This window comes from Castanea sativa, chromosome 7, assembly GCF_040712315.1.
Source record: "Castanea sativa cultivar Marrone di Chiusa Pesio chromosome 7, ASM4071231v1".
Lineage (NCBI taxonomy): Eukaryota > Viridiplantae > Streptophyta > Magnoliopsida > Fagales > Fagaceae > Castanea > Castanea sativa.
The window spans coordinates 27,624,170-27,640,862 of record NC_134019.1 but is presented as its reverse complement, the minus strand read 5'-3'; the positions used below and the strand labels follow the sequence as shown (position 1 = coordinate 27,640,862).

Here is a 16,693-nt window from a genome sequence, read left to right as displayed (position 1 = left end):
TATAAAATAGTCATTATTATTATTATTCCTTTGTTTTTTTAGCATCTTTTGTACTACAGGGACATGTATTGTTCTTAGAAATTCCTTCTTATTTTTTAGTTTTTCTTCTTTTATAACACAACTTTGACTATATATATATATATATATATATATATATATATATATATATATATATATATATATTATCTTATCTCTATTCACTTTACGACTACGGTGGCGCCAACGACGGTAAGATCGACACAACAACGAAGTGTCACAAGGTCAGGTAAACACGGACGGAATATGAAAGAGACAACAACACTATTGGCCAAGGAAAGAATGGCTCTGATACCAAAAATAGGGGGAAGACGACAGCGCAGAAGGCGGAAGCACAATAGAGATAAGATAATTCAAAATAAAGTATAATTGAAAGTAAGGCAGTAGAACCAGTCAAGCAGTTATATATCAAAATAGATATTAGAAACAGAAGTTTTTATTGAAAGTAATTCAAAACACTTACAGTAGTAGCAGTAGAAACAAGATTACAGTGATCAACAGAGATAGTAGTACAAGGCTTGAAAGTTAGTCTTAGTTACAAGCTTTGTGAAATCAATGAGATTTTCTGATCTAAGGGAAGTCCTAGAGAGTTCTAAAGGAAATCCTAGAAGAGAATTCTGAGTTTAACAATAAGGAACAACCCCCCTTATATAGGTAAATAAAGTAGTGAATAGTACAAAGTGAATAGTGACTTTTACTATTCATATCAGGATCCGTGAGGGGCATCAAGAGCGCAGTTTGTGGAAGGAATCAAGTCGGCTTTTGGGGCCGAAAGCAGTTTGGCTGGTAGTGCCGAAAGCAGTCAATAAAGGGGCAGCAATAAATATTTTTACCCTTGAGTGAATATTGTAACATCATTAGCCATTGTGCAGGCCAAAAAAATACTGAATCATTGTCATATTCCTAGATCAGTTAAGTAGAAGCAGCATCAGATGGGTAACCTTCATAGGGATTCCATGAGGGACAAGGATCCCATGGGGGATCATCATTGCATTCATGTTCATAATAAGTTGAATATTGATTGCAGAAACCACAATATAACAATGGTTCGTAAACAGGATCTCTTGTGAGAAATATTCTTGGGTCATCATGCTCTGTCCATTGTAGATGTCGGATAGCAGCAGCATAAGGTTTATTTATGAAAACAGAAATTCTATCTGTACAACCAAAGAAATGGTAGTCTTTTCATAATTCTTGGGTGACATCTAGAATTCGATTATTGAAATAACTTCTCCAGCATTCAGCAAGTGCATAGGGACGTTTATGAGAAACATAAGTATTTCCTTCATACCATTGTCCCTGGTGAGTATAACCATTAATGAGAACAAGATGCATAGATGGTTGAACATTCATCCAATTATTCTTTTTCCATTTGGGTAAAGTACTCCAACATCGGATGGAAACATAAGGACTTTCAACATTTGAAACAGCTCTTTGGATAATATCAGGGAACTGGCTAATCTGGGAATGACTCGTTAATTTTATGAGCCTGATAAAGCCAAATTCAAACATTTGGGATAACCAGAAAGGGTCATCATCTGAACCATCTTCATAATTGATCAATAGTCCAGGGAAGGGATGATTTTTTTCATGGATTCTGAGACTACTCCCAAAACATTTTCCCCATATTCCTTTCATGTAAGCACTACTGGGACCATCAAGTTCAACAAGATTAGGAGTGATTATAATAAGGGTTTTGAAATATTTGAGCCAATGCTCAAGATCTTTGGTCATGATTTTGCTTTTAAAAATACAAGATTGTATTTCTGGAGGCAAGTTGGCAACAACACTTCTTAGTAAAGATTGGGTTTTAAGACTCAATCTAGCATAATCAGTACCCATTATAGCTTTTCTATCCATTGAATGGATTTTCTCTTTGCCAAAGAGTTGACTAATGAGGGTTGTAATATTTGGTTAATTAGAATGGCTCTTAGAGTTAACAAGGTAGTTAAAAAGGTGGTCGGCGAAGGCCTCATTTTCAGCAGTAGGGTCAACAATTTGGGTAGTGAGGTTAACAAGGTGAATTTCAAGGGCACTCATAACTTTTTTGAAAAGCTTATGGAGGTGTGATAAGAAAGCAGCTTGAAGGTTGTCAAGAATGAATTTCATGGAATCTGGTAATTCACTATAGACTCCATTAAGGTATTGTAGTTCTATGGACAAAACTTCCTGTAGCGTTAATATTATATCACCACTAGAATATGTTACCTCTGCTGGGACAAATTCCTGAAGGGATGTTGCATTGCTGGATTTTACTCCAGAAGATGCGCTTTCATGCATTACAAAAGGTGGTCTCGCTGGGAGTCTTTCATCTTGAGGAAAGTCCTATGCAGGTGCTTTCCCCTTGTTCCTCTTCTCTGTCGAAGAAGTCATAATATTCCACTTACTAGTGGTAGTATTAATATTTACTTTCTCCTGCCAAGTAAGGGAGAAGGTGTTAAGCTAGCTGGCCATAGTCAACAGTGTAATGATAGAATGTTTTTTGAGAAAATGAGAGTAAATATTATCATTAAAATTCCTTTGAAAAATACTTTTAAAAAACCATAGTATAATAATAATATGATCTAATTGTGCAAGACAACAATCCTCATAATGAAAGGAGTAAAAGTATTTATGGTAGGAGTGTTAGGATAAGGTAAGGACATGGTATGAGTAATGGACCAGATAAAGTATGACTTTGGGGTTTAATATCAGGTGAGATTTTATCAATGTATTTTCTTTTATGCCGAAAGTTATTAGGCATACTAGAGTGGGAACATCAGAACAAGCACTACTCCACAAATTACTCATTAATATTCTTTGGAAATTATCAATTTTTGGTTGTAACAATTTATTAGAAAGTTGTTCAACAATTTTCTTGAGTCTAACTTCTTGCTTAAGGAAGTTGAGATGATTAATTTTAGCATGAATCAAATTAAAAGCATCATGATCATCAGATTTTGAACAAAATTTAAATTTTACTTTCTGTCTGAAAGGATCAGTAGTAATTCCATCATTTTCAATAAGGAAATGGTACAAAGAATTAATAAAAGGCAATCCAAGTATCATGTTATCAGTAATGTTTTCAACAAGCACAGAGGGAATCTTAAAGCAAACATTATCATGGCAAACATGAACATTATTCAATTCATACTTGATTTTCATTTTAGTTCCATTAGTAGAAACCAATCTTTCAGTAGATTTTTCAAAATATTTTGAAGGAATCAATTCTTCTTGTATACAATTAACATCAGCACCAGAATCAATCATAGCAACAACATTGAAGGCATAATCATGGGAAACAACAATTTTGACTTTTGTAAACCATTTAGGGATCATATGTTTAACAAGAAACAGTTGATTTTCAATCAAATTAATCAAAACTTTGTTAGAAACATTACCAGAAGGAGGAGCTTGTTGATCGGATTCATCTCTATCTTCTTGCTCATCATTATCAGATTGATATTTGTCCATATTTTTATCAATTTTTAGGATTAATAGTTCTTGTTTGAGATCAATATTATCACTTTTTATAGTTTTTACATCATTCTTTAATTGGATTATTTCCTGTTTAATAATTTTTATTTCATGTTGAAGATCATTAGCAGTTACTTCTTTGGTTTTATTTTCATTAAATCTTTCCAAAGTTTCTTCAAAACTTATCGTGGATTTAGGTTTTTTAACCTTATCTTCTTTTATTAAGTTTTTCATAAACTTGTCAAGATATTCTTTTTGTAAATTAGGGTCTTCCACTTTGCTGATCAATGTTAATAGCAAATCATCACTTTCTTTATTTTTAGTTAACATTTTAACAGATTTGATCATGTTACAACAAGAATCTCTACAACCAATTTTAAAATTAGGAGAATTAGAAGTATCACTAAAAGAGTGATAATTAGAATCAGTTGAGGAGGAGAAATCCTCTTCAAATGAGTCAGACAAAACAGTTTTTTCAAGTATTTGAAACAGTTCATTTTGATCATCATTATTAATGTTTAACAGATTTAATTTATTTTTCAATTTTCCAGGTTTTTGGTTACAGTCTTTACTGAAATGGCCAAATTTGCCATAGTTAAAGCATTTACTTTTACTTGATCTTTGTTTATCATATTTTTTAAAAGCAAATTTCTTTTTAGCATAAAAATCATTGGGTTTAACAATGTGGATTCTGTATCTTTTATGCTTTTTATGAGAATAACTTTTGTGAACTTTATCATGTTTACTTTTTCCTTTTTGCCTGGAAGGGGCAATAGGAGGTAAACCATATTGTTCACAGAAATTACCCATTTCATATTTAGCTTTCTTTTTATCTTTTAATTGTTGTTTTAACCATTTTTCATCATTGCACATATTAATTCCAAGTTTTTTAATAGTGCTAAAAATATCACCATAAGTTAAATTATCAAAATCAATAGAATCATTTTTTCCAATTAATTCATTTTTTACCTTATGAGCAAAGATAGGAGGCAGACCATCAATAAACCCCTCTTTCCAATAAGGCTTCATAGAGTCTTTCCTGAGCATGACTCTGGAAATAAACACATTTTGGTACCATCTGTAATCAGACATAGTAGGACATCTTAAATTATTCAAATAATTAGAAATTCGAGACAAAATATTAGATGGGGTACCAACAAAATGTTTAAGAATGGTGTAAACCAAAGTATTAACACCATCAGGAATACCTCGGTTAATATTTTCGTCAAAAATAGGCATACCATCATTATCTCTTTTAACAAAAATTTCAGATCCAACAAAGGAATGTCTTCCTTCATTGATTCTTAAAGGTTTGTTATTAGTAAAACATTTAGTATCATCAAAAAATATTTTAACAGTTCCATCAGCATATTGAGCAATATTAGTAAGATCAAGTTCATCAAAAACAGGTTTAACGGGTGGTGCTACTTGTTCCAAAGTCCATTCTTTGGGAAGAGAAATATCTTGCCATTGAATCATTTTGGGGACTTTGATCTTAGCATCAGGGGTTGAACATTGAATTAACATAGTCTTACCTGCAGGATCTCGTCCTCTAGCATGAGGAGTCAACTGAGAATCAAGCAATCGGTAATAAATGCGGTAAATAAGAGTAAAAGGCTTACTACCATCATCCATATTATAACCAGATGTCAAAATATTCAAAGTTAAAGCTTTAATAATGTTGGGATCATCTAAAGCAAGGGCAAGATCAGGATAACAATCAAAGTAAACAGGACCATCATACAAAGAAGCAGTAATCATTCCAAGAATGCTATCATTAAATTTCTTAAATCTAGCATCACGTAAACACATAAGTACAGAAGCATCAATTCCTTTTCTGGTTAAAGGTTTAATGGCAACTTGTACAAGACCAATGTGTAAATATTTGAGGTTTTTCTTAGTCAAGAAATCATTAATATTTTTTCTGGAAAATAAACAGCATTTTTCATGAGTTTTGGAAATAGAAAAAGTTTGATCAACAGTTCTGACTCTATATTCAGAGAAAACACTTTTTTCAGACAAATTAAGATCGTAAACAGTTTTAGTAGAAATCTTAGGGATATTCCATTTTCGAAAATCTGGGTACTCACTTTCTCCAACAGTGAGGTCTTCTTCATTCACAATATCAAGAGGACAACCAGTCCTAGAGCTAACAGAGGAATTGGATCTCCACATCCTATCAATGGCTATCTTAGTTATAACACTCAATTATCATGTTTTTCTCACAACCGTTGCATTTCGTAACACATACCGTATTCAACCCTATTCCTCTCATGCCCTCACGCTCTTCTGGCTTCACGGGCCTTACTGTTCGGATACGGTACTTCACTTTATGACTACGGTGGCGCCAATGACGGTAAGATCGACACAACAACGAAGTGTCACAAGATCAGGTAGACACAGATGGAATATGAAAGAGACAATATATATTAGAGTACGTGCTCAGAGACTCTTCTATTTTTTGTGTAAAACTTAATAATTTGAAACCATTATAATTTGGGATTACTACATTTTCCAATCATAAAATACCCAGGGGTGTAATGAGTGTTATGCGTTTGTAAATGAAATATTTTTTTCATCACACTCCTACATATTTTTTCATTGGAAAATGTAGTAATCCTAAATTATAATGGATTCAAATTATTAAATTTTACCCAAAAGATAGAAGAGCTAAACTTTTTACAATCATATCCCCATCCATTTTGAAATGAATAGATCAATATTTAAACAATTTTTTTTTACTACAAACATTTCGATATTTATTTAAATTATTGATAATACAACAAAATCCACCATTTTGAATAGAGTTAGAACTCCATCATCGATAGAGTTATCCTAAGAAGAAGTGTGAGAATCCTACTCCAAAACATTCTTTCATACATCTCTCTATAAATGAATACATAGCCAAACATACTCCATTTGCTATTGAAGTGGTGTTCTATTATCGATACTTTGGGCAGTTACTTGGTTCGTTACATAATCAACCAAACTCAAAGCCACAACCTCAAAAAGAGCAATGATCGTTACAAAAAATTTCCGAAACAAACCTAACTGAAAAATAGGAAAAAAATGTTCATAAAAAAATGACATGAAAATAAAGCACCAAATATGTACAACTTGAATTTTTATATAGTCAATATTATACAAATAGGAAAAAAAAAAAAAAAAAACACCCCTAAAAAAAAAGTATAATAATACATCACGTGGGATTTTTTTTTTTTTTTTTAAATTTATGAATGATAAATTTACTCTATTGGATATGTGCAAATTTGGAATGATATAAGTGTTGATTTTTGTTCCTGAGACTGAGTCTCAAAACAATGAATTGTGAAAATAAACTGGAAAAGAGACCTGAGAAAGAGAAAGAATAAGAGATAAAAAAAAAAGGGGGGGTAAGATTAGTAAAAAAAAAAAATTTTAAAAAAATACACAAACTAATAAATTAATAATTCTAATATTGTCAAAGGAAACAAACCTTTCTAAAATTGGAGATGATAATTAAGTGAGCGAAAATTGATGAAATCCTGAAATCTATGAAAAGAACTTGAAAAGAGACGTGAAATATATATATATATATATATATATATATTGTAGGAGTGGGAGATAAGTTTATCTAAAATTAAGAATTTTGAAGCTAAAAACTTGAGTCCTAATTTAAAGGTGAGAGAAAAGGGGATAAGGATAATTTGTAATGTTTTTATTTATTATTATTTTTTAATAAAAAGAATTTTATTAAAATTTCAATAGCAAAATACGGTGCTTGAGGAAATTGAAATTGATTGTGTAAGAAGGGAGGGTGGTTTTGGTTTTTGGACGTGGAGTGATAGGATAAGGAAAAAAAAAAGTAAGTTTAAAAAAAAAAAAAAACCAATTTAACGTGAAGGGGAGGAAAAAAGAAAAAAAGAGAGATCTTGCAATTTTTTTTTTTTTTAATGATGGAATAAGGATAATAAAAAAAAAAAGGGGGGGGGGGGATAAGAATAAGGGTTTTTTTTTTTAGCTTCTCAAAAAAAAAAAAAAAAAGAATAAGGGTTTTTTCCTACAAAAAAAAAAAAACCAACTAAACGTGAAGGAGAGGGGGGAAAAAAGGAGATCTTGCAAAAGAGTTTTTTTTTTTTTTAAGAAAAAAAAAAAAAAGAAGAAGAAGAAGAGGAGAGTTGGTTGCCATTTTTTTTAGAGCGAGTTTCAACTTATGACGTCCGCTCCTAATAATAGCTTTTTATCATCAGACCAAGACACCAATTATTTTTTAGTGTAGACGAAAAATGGACAGTTGGTTGCCGTATTTTAATAGGAGTGATTGTAGCAAATTTGAATTTTAGTAGTGGTTTAATGGATGTGAAGTTATTCTGTAGTGGGTTGTTTAAAAGTTAGAAATATAATTTTACTTGATTGTCCTCCAATTTTGTCTAGGTGTAGGGATATTTTGAAAAAAAAAAAAATCCGGTTCAAATAGAGAAAGTCTCTTAAATAGTAGTGTATATATATATTGTCCTACACACTTTTGTAAGAAAGCAACAAAAAATAGAACTTCATATTTTCATAGTTTTCTCTTTAGTTTTCTCTCTGTATTTGAAAAAGCTCCATGAAAATTTCTTAGCAAATCATTATTAATTCAATAAATAACTTCTTCCTTCATGGGGGAAAAACCGAAAAAGGCTCTGTGGCCTAGTGGCGTTTCTCTCTTAAATCAAAGGAGGTTTTGGATTTGACCCACAATAAATGCGAAATTCTAAATTTGTGAAAATATGGGCTTCCTAATCAATTTAAAGGGAAAAAAAAGAGCCAAAACTTCTCAAACACAAAATCATTACTCATTGTTAGCAATAATTATCCTATGTATCAGAAATAACGTTCTTTTTCAAAGTGTGTGGATCCACATGGTCGTTTGAAATTCGGACATTGTGAAAAAGAGAATGCATATATCTAACGTATCAGATATCTTTTATATATTAAAAATGTGTAAATACACTTTTAGTCCTTATATTTTGGGTTGATTCTTGATCTAGTCCCTATATTGATTTTGCTTCTAGGTCAGTCCCTAATTTCAGAAAATCGTTTTTATTTTGGTCCATACCGTCAACCCAATAACAGAAAAATCTGAGGTGGCAAACAGAGTGCATAGGTGGCATACTAAATGATGACGTGGTGGAAAAATAATAATAAAAAATACCACGTCAACATCTAATTTTAAAAAAAAAAAATTTAACAAAATTAAAAAACAAAATTTAAAACATAAAATACATCAATTCAGATTTGAATAAAAATAAACAAAAAGATGAACCCATATCATAGGAACAAATGAACATGAACCTAGTTCATAAGAACACAAGAACACAAACCCAGATAACAAGAACAATACTCAAAGAATTTCTTTTCCAAAAAATGTATACATTCTTCCACCAAAAATCAATTGTAAATAAAATTAAAAAAATGGGTACTATGTTCTTCCACAAAAATCAAAACCTAAACCATCAAACCTAATGACCACTACCACAATCTGCCACACTAACCCATATCCACCAGAACCAAACCCGAATGACCTCCAGCACCACCACTACCAGATCCATCACCACCAAATCCTACTATCAAATTTCAAGCACAACTCAAACATATTTTGAACCATTGAACAACCCAAACCCCCAACACCATCACGGATCAAAGAAAGAGGCCCCAGGTGGGTGAGTCCAAGGAAAGAAGAGATAGAGGGAGAGATCAAGGAGACTACCTTGATGGTGGCGGTGAATGGCGAGAAAGGAAACCACAACCATCACCACCTATCTGAGTTTCACAACGTTGTCAACACACACAAGGGGGAGATGCCATGTTGCCTATTGTTTTCTTCGATCCATGTTGTCCACCAAGCACTGAAGCCTCCATAATAAAAACCCCGAAGAGGGATAAGCAAATTTGCTCGCCATTGGTCAACGAGGGAAAAGCCGAACCACCGCCGGCCGCATCTTAGCCTCTCTCTCTCTCTAAACCTAGATCATCTTTTATTCTCTCTTCTCTGCTTTCTGGTCAGCCCCCAAGTGATTCCCTCATCCACTGCAATTCTCAGAAGTTGGTTGAAGCCGTTGATAAAGTGATGGTCATTGATTTTGGTCCCCGATCACTCTCTCTCTCTTTCTCTCTCTCTCTCTCTCTCTCTCTCTCTCAACATCATTCTCAGAATTTTTTTTTTAAAGAATCAAAACTTGTTACCACTTTTTACCATAATTTTAGATTTAAGATTAAAAATTTTAATTTAATTAAATTTTTAAAAATTAGAAATTCAGAAATTTGTTTTTAATTCAACGTTTGTTGTTTTTTTTAATGTTATAAATTAGATTAGTTTTATTTTTAATTTTCTTAATTTTTTGACTTGGCTTTTTTTATTAATTTAAATGCTGATGTGGTATTTAAACAATGCCAAATAATTTTTTTAATATTATTTTATTAGTCATGCTAGCATTTACTGTGTACACAGTGTATTTGGTTTGCCATCTCAAATTTTTTTTGTTACTAGGTTGACGGTAAGGACCAAAATAAAAACGATTTTTTGAAATTGGAAACTGACCTAAGAGTGAAATCAATTTAGAGATCAAATCGAGAATTGACCCAAAATGTGGGGACTAAAAGTATATTTACAGCTATTAAAAATTGAAACACTTTTTGCAAAGTGATAAGACCATGATATTTTCTTTTCAATAATCAAAAACCTTCTTTAAGGCTTAAATGGTGTCATCCCCTCCTAAATTAATTCACAACTAATGTTCCTAGATGTTAGTGGCTCCAATTCATCAACAGTACCCAACATGATATTAAAATTTTTATTTCTTTGTATCAAATTAATTTTAGAACATATATTTATCAATCATGGGCTGATAGCTTGAAGGTATTACTTCCTCCTTCGTGAGGTCTTCTCTCAGGGTTTAATCCCTGTCTTCTCTAATGGCTTATCTATGTTTTTTCTTTATTTTTTTTCTTTTATTTTTTAAAAGAAAAAAATATTCCTATTTTAGCACCAAAAAAAAAAGAAAAAAAAAAAGGAATTATTGTGGATCCTACACCTACCATTGCCTGACGTGGCAAAATTTAACTTGGAAATGCCGACGTGTCCATTCTGATACATGGACGCAGCACAGGATAAGAACTTTGTTCTGAAGTACCGTTGAGCGGTGTGCCCCTCTCAAACATCCTGTAACGGCTACTTTTCATTTTCAAAAACCAAAACAAAGCTTCCCATATATTTCATTTCTTCATTTCAATTCTCAAGAAACGCATCCCAAAACTCTCGCTCTCTCTCTCTCTTCCAAAATTCCAATCATCACTCAAATTCTTCTTCTACAATTCCATCATTCTTTTTTCAGTATCGGAAATCAATTTCTTTCTTTGTTTGATTTGAAATCGGAATCTGAGAAAAGGTCCGACAACATATATATATATATATATATATATATATATATATATATATATATATATATATCCATGGACCTCGGGTGCTTGGACTTGGGTTGCATCTCTGTATCAGACAAGAAAGGCGTCGTTGATTCCAAGAACACCCGAGAAGACGATGCTATAGACACCACCGCTTCCACCAACTCCAAGATCGGCAAGGTAGTGTGTCAAACTCTCTCTCTCCCTCCCTCTCTTTCTTCTTTTATTTTCAACATTCTTGTTTTCCATTTGCGTTCCTTTGTTTCTTGGATTTCAATGTATTCGGAACCCTACAATTCTAATTGCTTTTTTGTTTTGATATTGATGAATATGGGTTTCAATGAATTCAAATCCTAAATTGTGATATTAATACTAGTCGCCAAAACAAAGAGTTTTGGGCTGTGTTGTTGTCTTGCTATATGGGTTTTTATGGAATCTAAGTCTGTTTTCTTTATGGGATCCTGAATAGCATCACTGAATTCAAAAATAGTTGGTGTTTGTTTCATAATTTTAGTTTGGATATAAGTAAATGTTTTAGTCTTGTTTGGACGCGAATGAATTCAAGATCCTCAATTTATGTAAGCACACAAGATAATCTTGAAATTATTATTAGTGTACTGCCGCAATATAGGCATGTCCTGTTTCCACATTATTATAAGCATGCCATGGATTTTGTTAAATCAGTACATTAAAAAGGGTTGATTTTGGAGATTTATGAGGGACGAAATCCAAGTTAAAGATCACTTGAGAATTGTGAATTGGCTTTTGGGATTTAATAGTCGTTTCACTAGTTGTTCCGATTACTCAACGGGCTCCTATATATTCCTACTGTGTCACACTTTTAGTTGCAATAACCATTGATTTATTGCGTTCCCAAGCAAGCTGTGCCGCGTTGGGCTGTGAACAAGTTGAAGTTAGTACTTAAAATACTAGTCTTATTGGATGAAAGGATTGATAATCTGTACTTGGTTTTATCTGTCATGAGGTTGGATTACACTCATTAAGAGTGTAAGGAAAGTTATGGTGCTTCTTATAGTTAGCACATAGCAATGTGAGTGGAGTGCAGTAATAATCTGATAGTGAGTAGTGAGTACCTTCAATTCTCCCTTTAGCATGTTTGATGATTCATATTGGTCATATTCAGGTTAAGTCAAAGAAGACTACTGGGTGTCCATAAAGCAATAAATTTTGGCTGTTGAGAAATGGACAACCTTTTTATTAAGTCAAAGAAGAGTATCCATCTTCCACTTGTGAATGTTATGTTCAATAGGTGAGTTGCTTGTCATGTTGCACTCTTAGTGATCCATCTTCTTTTTTTTTTTTTTTTGACATACTATTCAGTTCTTCCATGTAGCTTTAGTGGAACCTTAGCAAAAAATTAAAAAAAGTAGCTTAGTGGAAAGAGGATTAATGCATAAAATTGATTTATCATTAGTGGAAATAGTTGCTTGTCATGTTACACTCTTATGATGGCCTTATGCTAAACTCGCTGTACAAATTGTGTACATATTGTTTATGTTGATAATACCTTATGCTAAGCTCACTGTACAAATTGTGTGCATATTGTTTATGTTGATAATGCTGGATGATTTTGACATTTTAAAGTCGAGCCTTTATTGGTTGATGTTATATGCATGCAGATTTTGAAATAGCGAATTGCAGTATGTTAGTTTAAATGATTTTTCTATTTTCTTATATATCTAAACCTTTGTCATTGAGTCTAATTTCTCTCTCTCTTTTTGGGGTTAACTTATTTCTTTTTTTAAATGGTGCAGAATAAATTGTTGAAAGATACTGGACAAACAACATCAAATGCTCTTAATAGATTTACATCACAAATTAAGAAGCCCCCTCACCGTAAAAGTTCTCCTCTCAACTGGTTCCCGCGCAAAAAAGTGGACTCCTACTTGAAAAGGAAAATTAAAATGCTGCAGGTGGTGCATAAATGATTTACTCTTCTTACAGATTAAACTTTTCTTAACCAAAATACTAATATGTATTCTTATTTCAGGAAGTAGATGGCATGAATTTAACACTTGATGAGACTCTAGGTGATTCTAATCCACATTACTCACGAGTCCTGAGAGAAAAGATGGCAGCAAGAGAAGCTGCACACAAGGCAATGGAGGCTCGAAAAGCTGCTCTGGTAGAAGCATCTTGGTGTCGAATTCTACGAGCATCCAGGTAATCATTACATCAAAGATTTGTATGGTTTTAATTAATACTGGGCTTTTCATTAATACTGGGATTTATCTCTTCAGGATCCAAAGCAAAGAGGCAGAAGCCCAGTTGCTGAAAGCAGAAAAATCTGCCGCTGAAGCTTTTGAAGCAGCCACAGCCATAGGAGTTATCATTTATGACATACCAAATTGCCCTAAGAAGCCTTGTCAAATAGAGACATCCTCTGGCAACGGAGGAGGGTCTACTACTCATAAAGTCACAGCATCTTTTGAATCTGCATTTGAGGTAGATATAGAAGTAGCTGCAGCGGTCAAAACTGCATTAGTTAGGCTTGCAAGCTGTGCTTCTTTTAATAAACATGAATTCAATGAACTGTTGCGAAAAATCAGTCAGAACCCAGATACAGGTGAAAATACACAGGAATTATCAGAGTTTTCTTCAGAACATGAATCAGAGTCTGGTTCAGAACTTGAAACTGCAACTCAGGATGATGGTTTAAGCTCTCAAGGAATTGACTCTAAGCTGCCAGTTCCAGAGATAAAACAGAGGACAAAAAGGAAGAGGCTGTCTTTTGAAAGGTTTAATATGACAAAGCTGGTGGAGATGATGCTTGAGAGGCTTAGACGTTTGCAAGAAGATGAACTTTCTTCGCTTGCCACAATAGTTGCAACTAGTGGTCTAAATGCTGTCTTAGCTGAAGTACAAAACAGCAAGCTGAATGATCCAGGTTCTGCTGATTATAGCTCTACTGCAGCGCTTAATTTTCCACGAAGAATGTCTTCCGCAGGAGCAGGGAACATTGAGTCTTTCACAGACGGTCATATTAGAAGGAAGCAAGCGGAGTCAGAATTGCCTAGCCTTGACAAGTTTTTGGTTAAGCACGTCACCAAACTCGAAAGAGAGGTGCAGGAAGCAAAAAATAGTAGGAGGAATGAGTCTAGGGAAGGAATTGGCGGGAAGGTCAATTTGGATAATAATGTAACTTCCTTTGAGACCATTCCAGACTTGGGGAGTATTCTTCTGAAGCATTCTTCTAAGTTAGAGAAAGAGATTGAGGAGGCAAAAAAGAATTCGGGAGGAGACTTCGGAATGAATAGTAAGAACTTGCACAGTGAAAGAACATCTTCTGAGGCTGTTCCTGATTTGGGAACTATTCTAATTAAGCATTCTTCAAAACTTGAAAAGGAAATTGAAGAGACCAAAAGGAATAACAGAAAAACAATTGAGATGAAAGGCAAAAAATTGGGAGGAGTTCCTGAAGTCCCCAGCCTAGATAAGTTCCTAGTGAAACATGTCTCAAGGCTTGAAAAAGAGGTCCAAGAAGCAAAGGACAGGAGAAAAAATGAACCACATAAAGAGGGCAGGGTCAATTATAAGATGGCAAAAGTTGATTCTTCTTCAGTTGCACAATTTGATAAAACAGCTTACTCTGATGGAGGAGAGGAAAAAGAAAACATTAACTTAAACGAAATTCCTACAATTTCTAAGATGGAGCAAGAGGAATGTACTGTGGATACAGGTGAGGCTTCATTAGAGATCGGACAAGTGAATTTGAAGGCTGGAGAATCACTCTCAGTTCAATGTAAGAAGGGTGAAACGAAAGAGACGGATAATAGTTTAGACAAGATCTTGGTCAAGCCAGTGCACAGGTTGGAAAGGTATAAAATTCAGGCCTTGTCATCAGGAAGCAATTTTGAAAGTCATTGCCACACAAAGAAACAGCCAGGAAAAAGTACAGATTGTGAGAGCTTGGACAAAGTTTTGGTAAAGCATGTCTCCAGATTGGAGAAAGAGAAAATGGCTTTTGGTCTAAAGGAAGAAGTAGTGAAGGTGAGGGGAAGTGAAACAAAAATGCATTCACAGATGAATCAAGAAGGTGGTCTGGACCAAATATTGGTTAAACATAAGTCCAGACTAGAGAGAGAAAAGATGGTTGCTGCTCAACAACCAGATGACCAGATTAGACACTCTGTCACTCGCAGAGAAGCAAGGGATAAAGAGTTGCAAGAAGCATGGGGAGGCTTAAGTTTAGGGAACGCCATGAGGCCCCATCAGTCAAAACTACAACGAGATAAGGTAATTCAATTACTCCTTTTCTTTCTCAATGAAATGCTTGCAAATCCTTGGAATTATGATTTACATTAAGACCACTGTTATTTACTTTCCTAGGTTCTTTTGGTTCCTCCTTTTATGTAATGGGTTTTTGTTTCATCCATTTTGTGTGTAGGCTGATTGGATTAAGGCTGAGCAAGAAGAAAGAAGCAAAACTATGAAGGACATGTAACTTCTTTTAGTCATTCTCAAATTAGTCAGAGTGTTCTCTTTTTTATCTTCAATGATCGAATTTGATTACTGTATTGAAATTGCTGATGAACGTGGGAGAGAGGGGCTTTCCATGTACTCGAAATTTCCCTTGTCAATAGTAATTTAATATCCAATGTCATACCAAGCCAATTGTTTAGAAGAGTTTTCTATGGAAATATGAATGGATACTGTTTATAAAAAAAATGAATGGATACTGAGTGCAAATTGTCTTGAGAATTCCATAACAAAAGGCCATAATTTTAAGAGTAATGATAGTCACACACTCCTTATTACGAGTACTTACACAGTGTCACATTATTGAATCATGATTTTACAATTTTTACTAAAATCATGTGCATGGAATATGCAATAAGGACTGTGTACTAAATGTTTTTGTAAATTTAAATATATCGGGATCCATTCAGAGCACATAGGACAAAAGAGTATCTTTATTTGAATGGTGTGATGAAAATAGCTTCGTTTTTATTTTATTTTTTAAATTATTTGGAGAAGAGATGTAATAGCAGTTTCAAGTTTCAATCTCCAAATAGCATGCCTAAATTGCAGCGCTAATTGTCACTGAGCAAGACTAGAAATAAATTGATGCAACTGAGCAAGACTTAAAAGAGACCTTGAAAAACTGAGCAAGATTTTGAAAGAAGTATTTTGAATCTACATGAGGGTCAAATTCAGTCCCATTAAACCTTTTCTAACTCTCAAATAATCTAGATGAAAGTGAAATTTGATGATATTTAGATTTTGAGCACAAATATTTGGGCAAAGGTAAACAGATGCCCACGTTCTATTGCCTTCTACATTTGATTGTCAAACAAAGTTTCAAGTCATAAGTAAATTCATATGCTCATTGAGGAAAACGCTCATTTGTGTTCAATTAGCATTGAATTCCAATTTGTCTTTTTGTTTCAGCAATGACTTTTAGTCTCAATTTCTTTGATTTGAATGACATTGAAGATTATTAAAAAAGAAAATGAGTCATTTGTGCTTGCTACTTGATCAACGATAAGTCATTGGCGTGTCTTAAGTGTCACCAAAAGAAAACTTTGACTTCTTCTCCAAAAAAAAAAAAACAAGAAAAAAAAAGAGAGAAAATTTTGACTAAATATAAAAAAAATGGGGCCCATACATACAACCGGACTACTTTCTAAAACGTGTAATATTTTCAAAAATAATTTTTGTTTAAAATCATTTTAAGGTTTAGGGATAGACTACTTTCTAAAACGTGTTAAATATTCAGAGTCACTTTGTTTTTATTAGATGAGTGAATAAAAGTACTCTT

At 33.3% G+C, this 16,693-nt stretch overlaps 1 protein-coding gene across 1 annotated transcript; it reads left to right on the top strand.

Annotated features, from left to right (window-relative positions):
• Positions 1–10,934: 10,934 nt before the first annotated feature.
• Positions 10,935–15,635, top strand: LOC142642694 (uncharacterized). The gene is made up of 5 exons (XM_075817104.1): positions 10,935–11,091; positions 12,687–12,845; positions 12,923–13,095; positions 13,173–15,168; positions 15,320–15,635. Exons 1-5 carry the CDS (start codon positions 10,963–10,965, stop codon positions 15,374–15,376), a joined length of 2,514 nt encoding a protein of 837 aa, XP_075673219.1. The 5' UTR covers positions 10,935–10,962; the 3' UTR covers positions 15,377–15,635.
• The last annotated feature ends 1,058 nt before the right edge of the window (positions 15,636–16,693 follow it).

Excerpts from the sequence above, each read along its gene's own strand:
- LOC142642694 (XM_075817104.1), top strand. The coding sequence starts at position 10,963 with ATGGACCTCGGGTGCTTGGACTTGGGTTGCATCTCTGTATCAGACAAG. Across the intron at positions 12,846-12,922 it reads GGAAAATTAAAATGCTGCAG|GAAGTAGATGGCATGAATTT; the intron begins GTGGTGCATAAA and ends TTCTTATTTCAG. Across the intron at positions 13,096-13,172 it reads CGAATTCTACGAGCATCCAG|GATCCAAAGCAAAGAGGCAG; the intron begins GTAATCATTACA and ends TTATCTCTTCAG.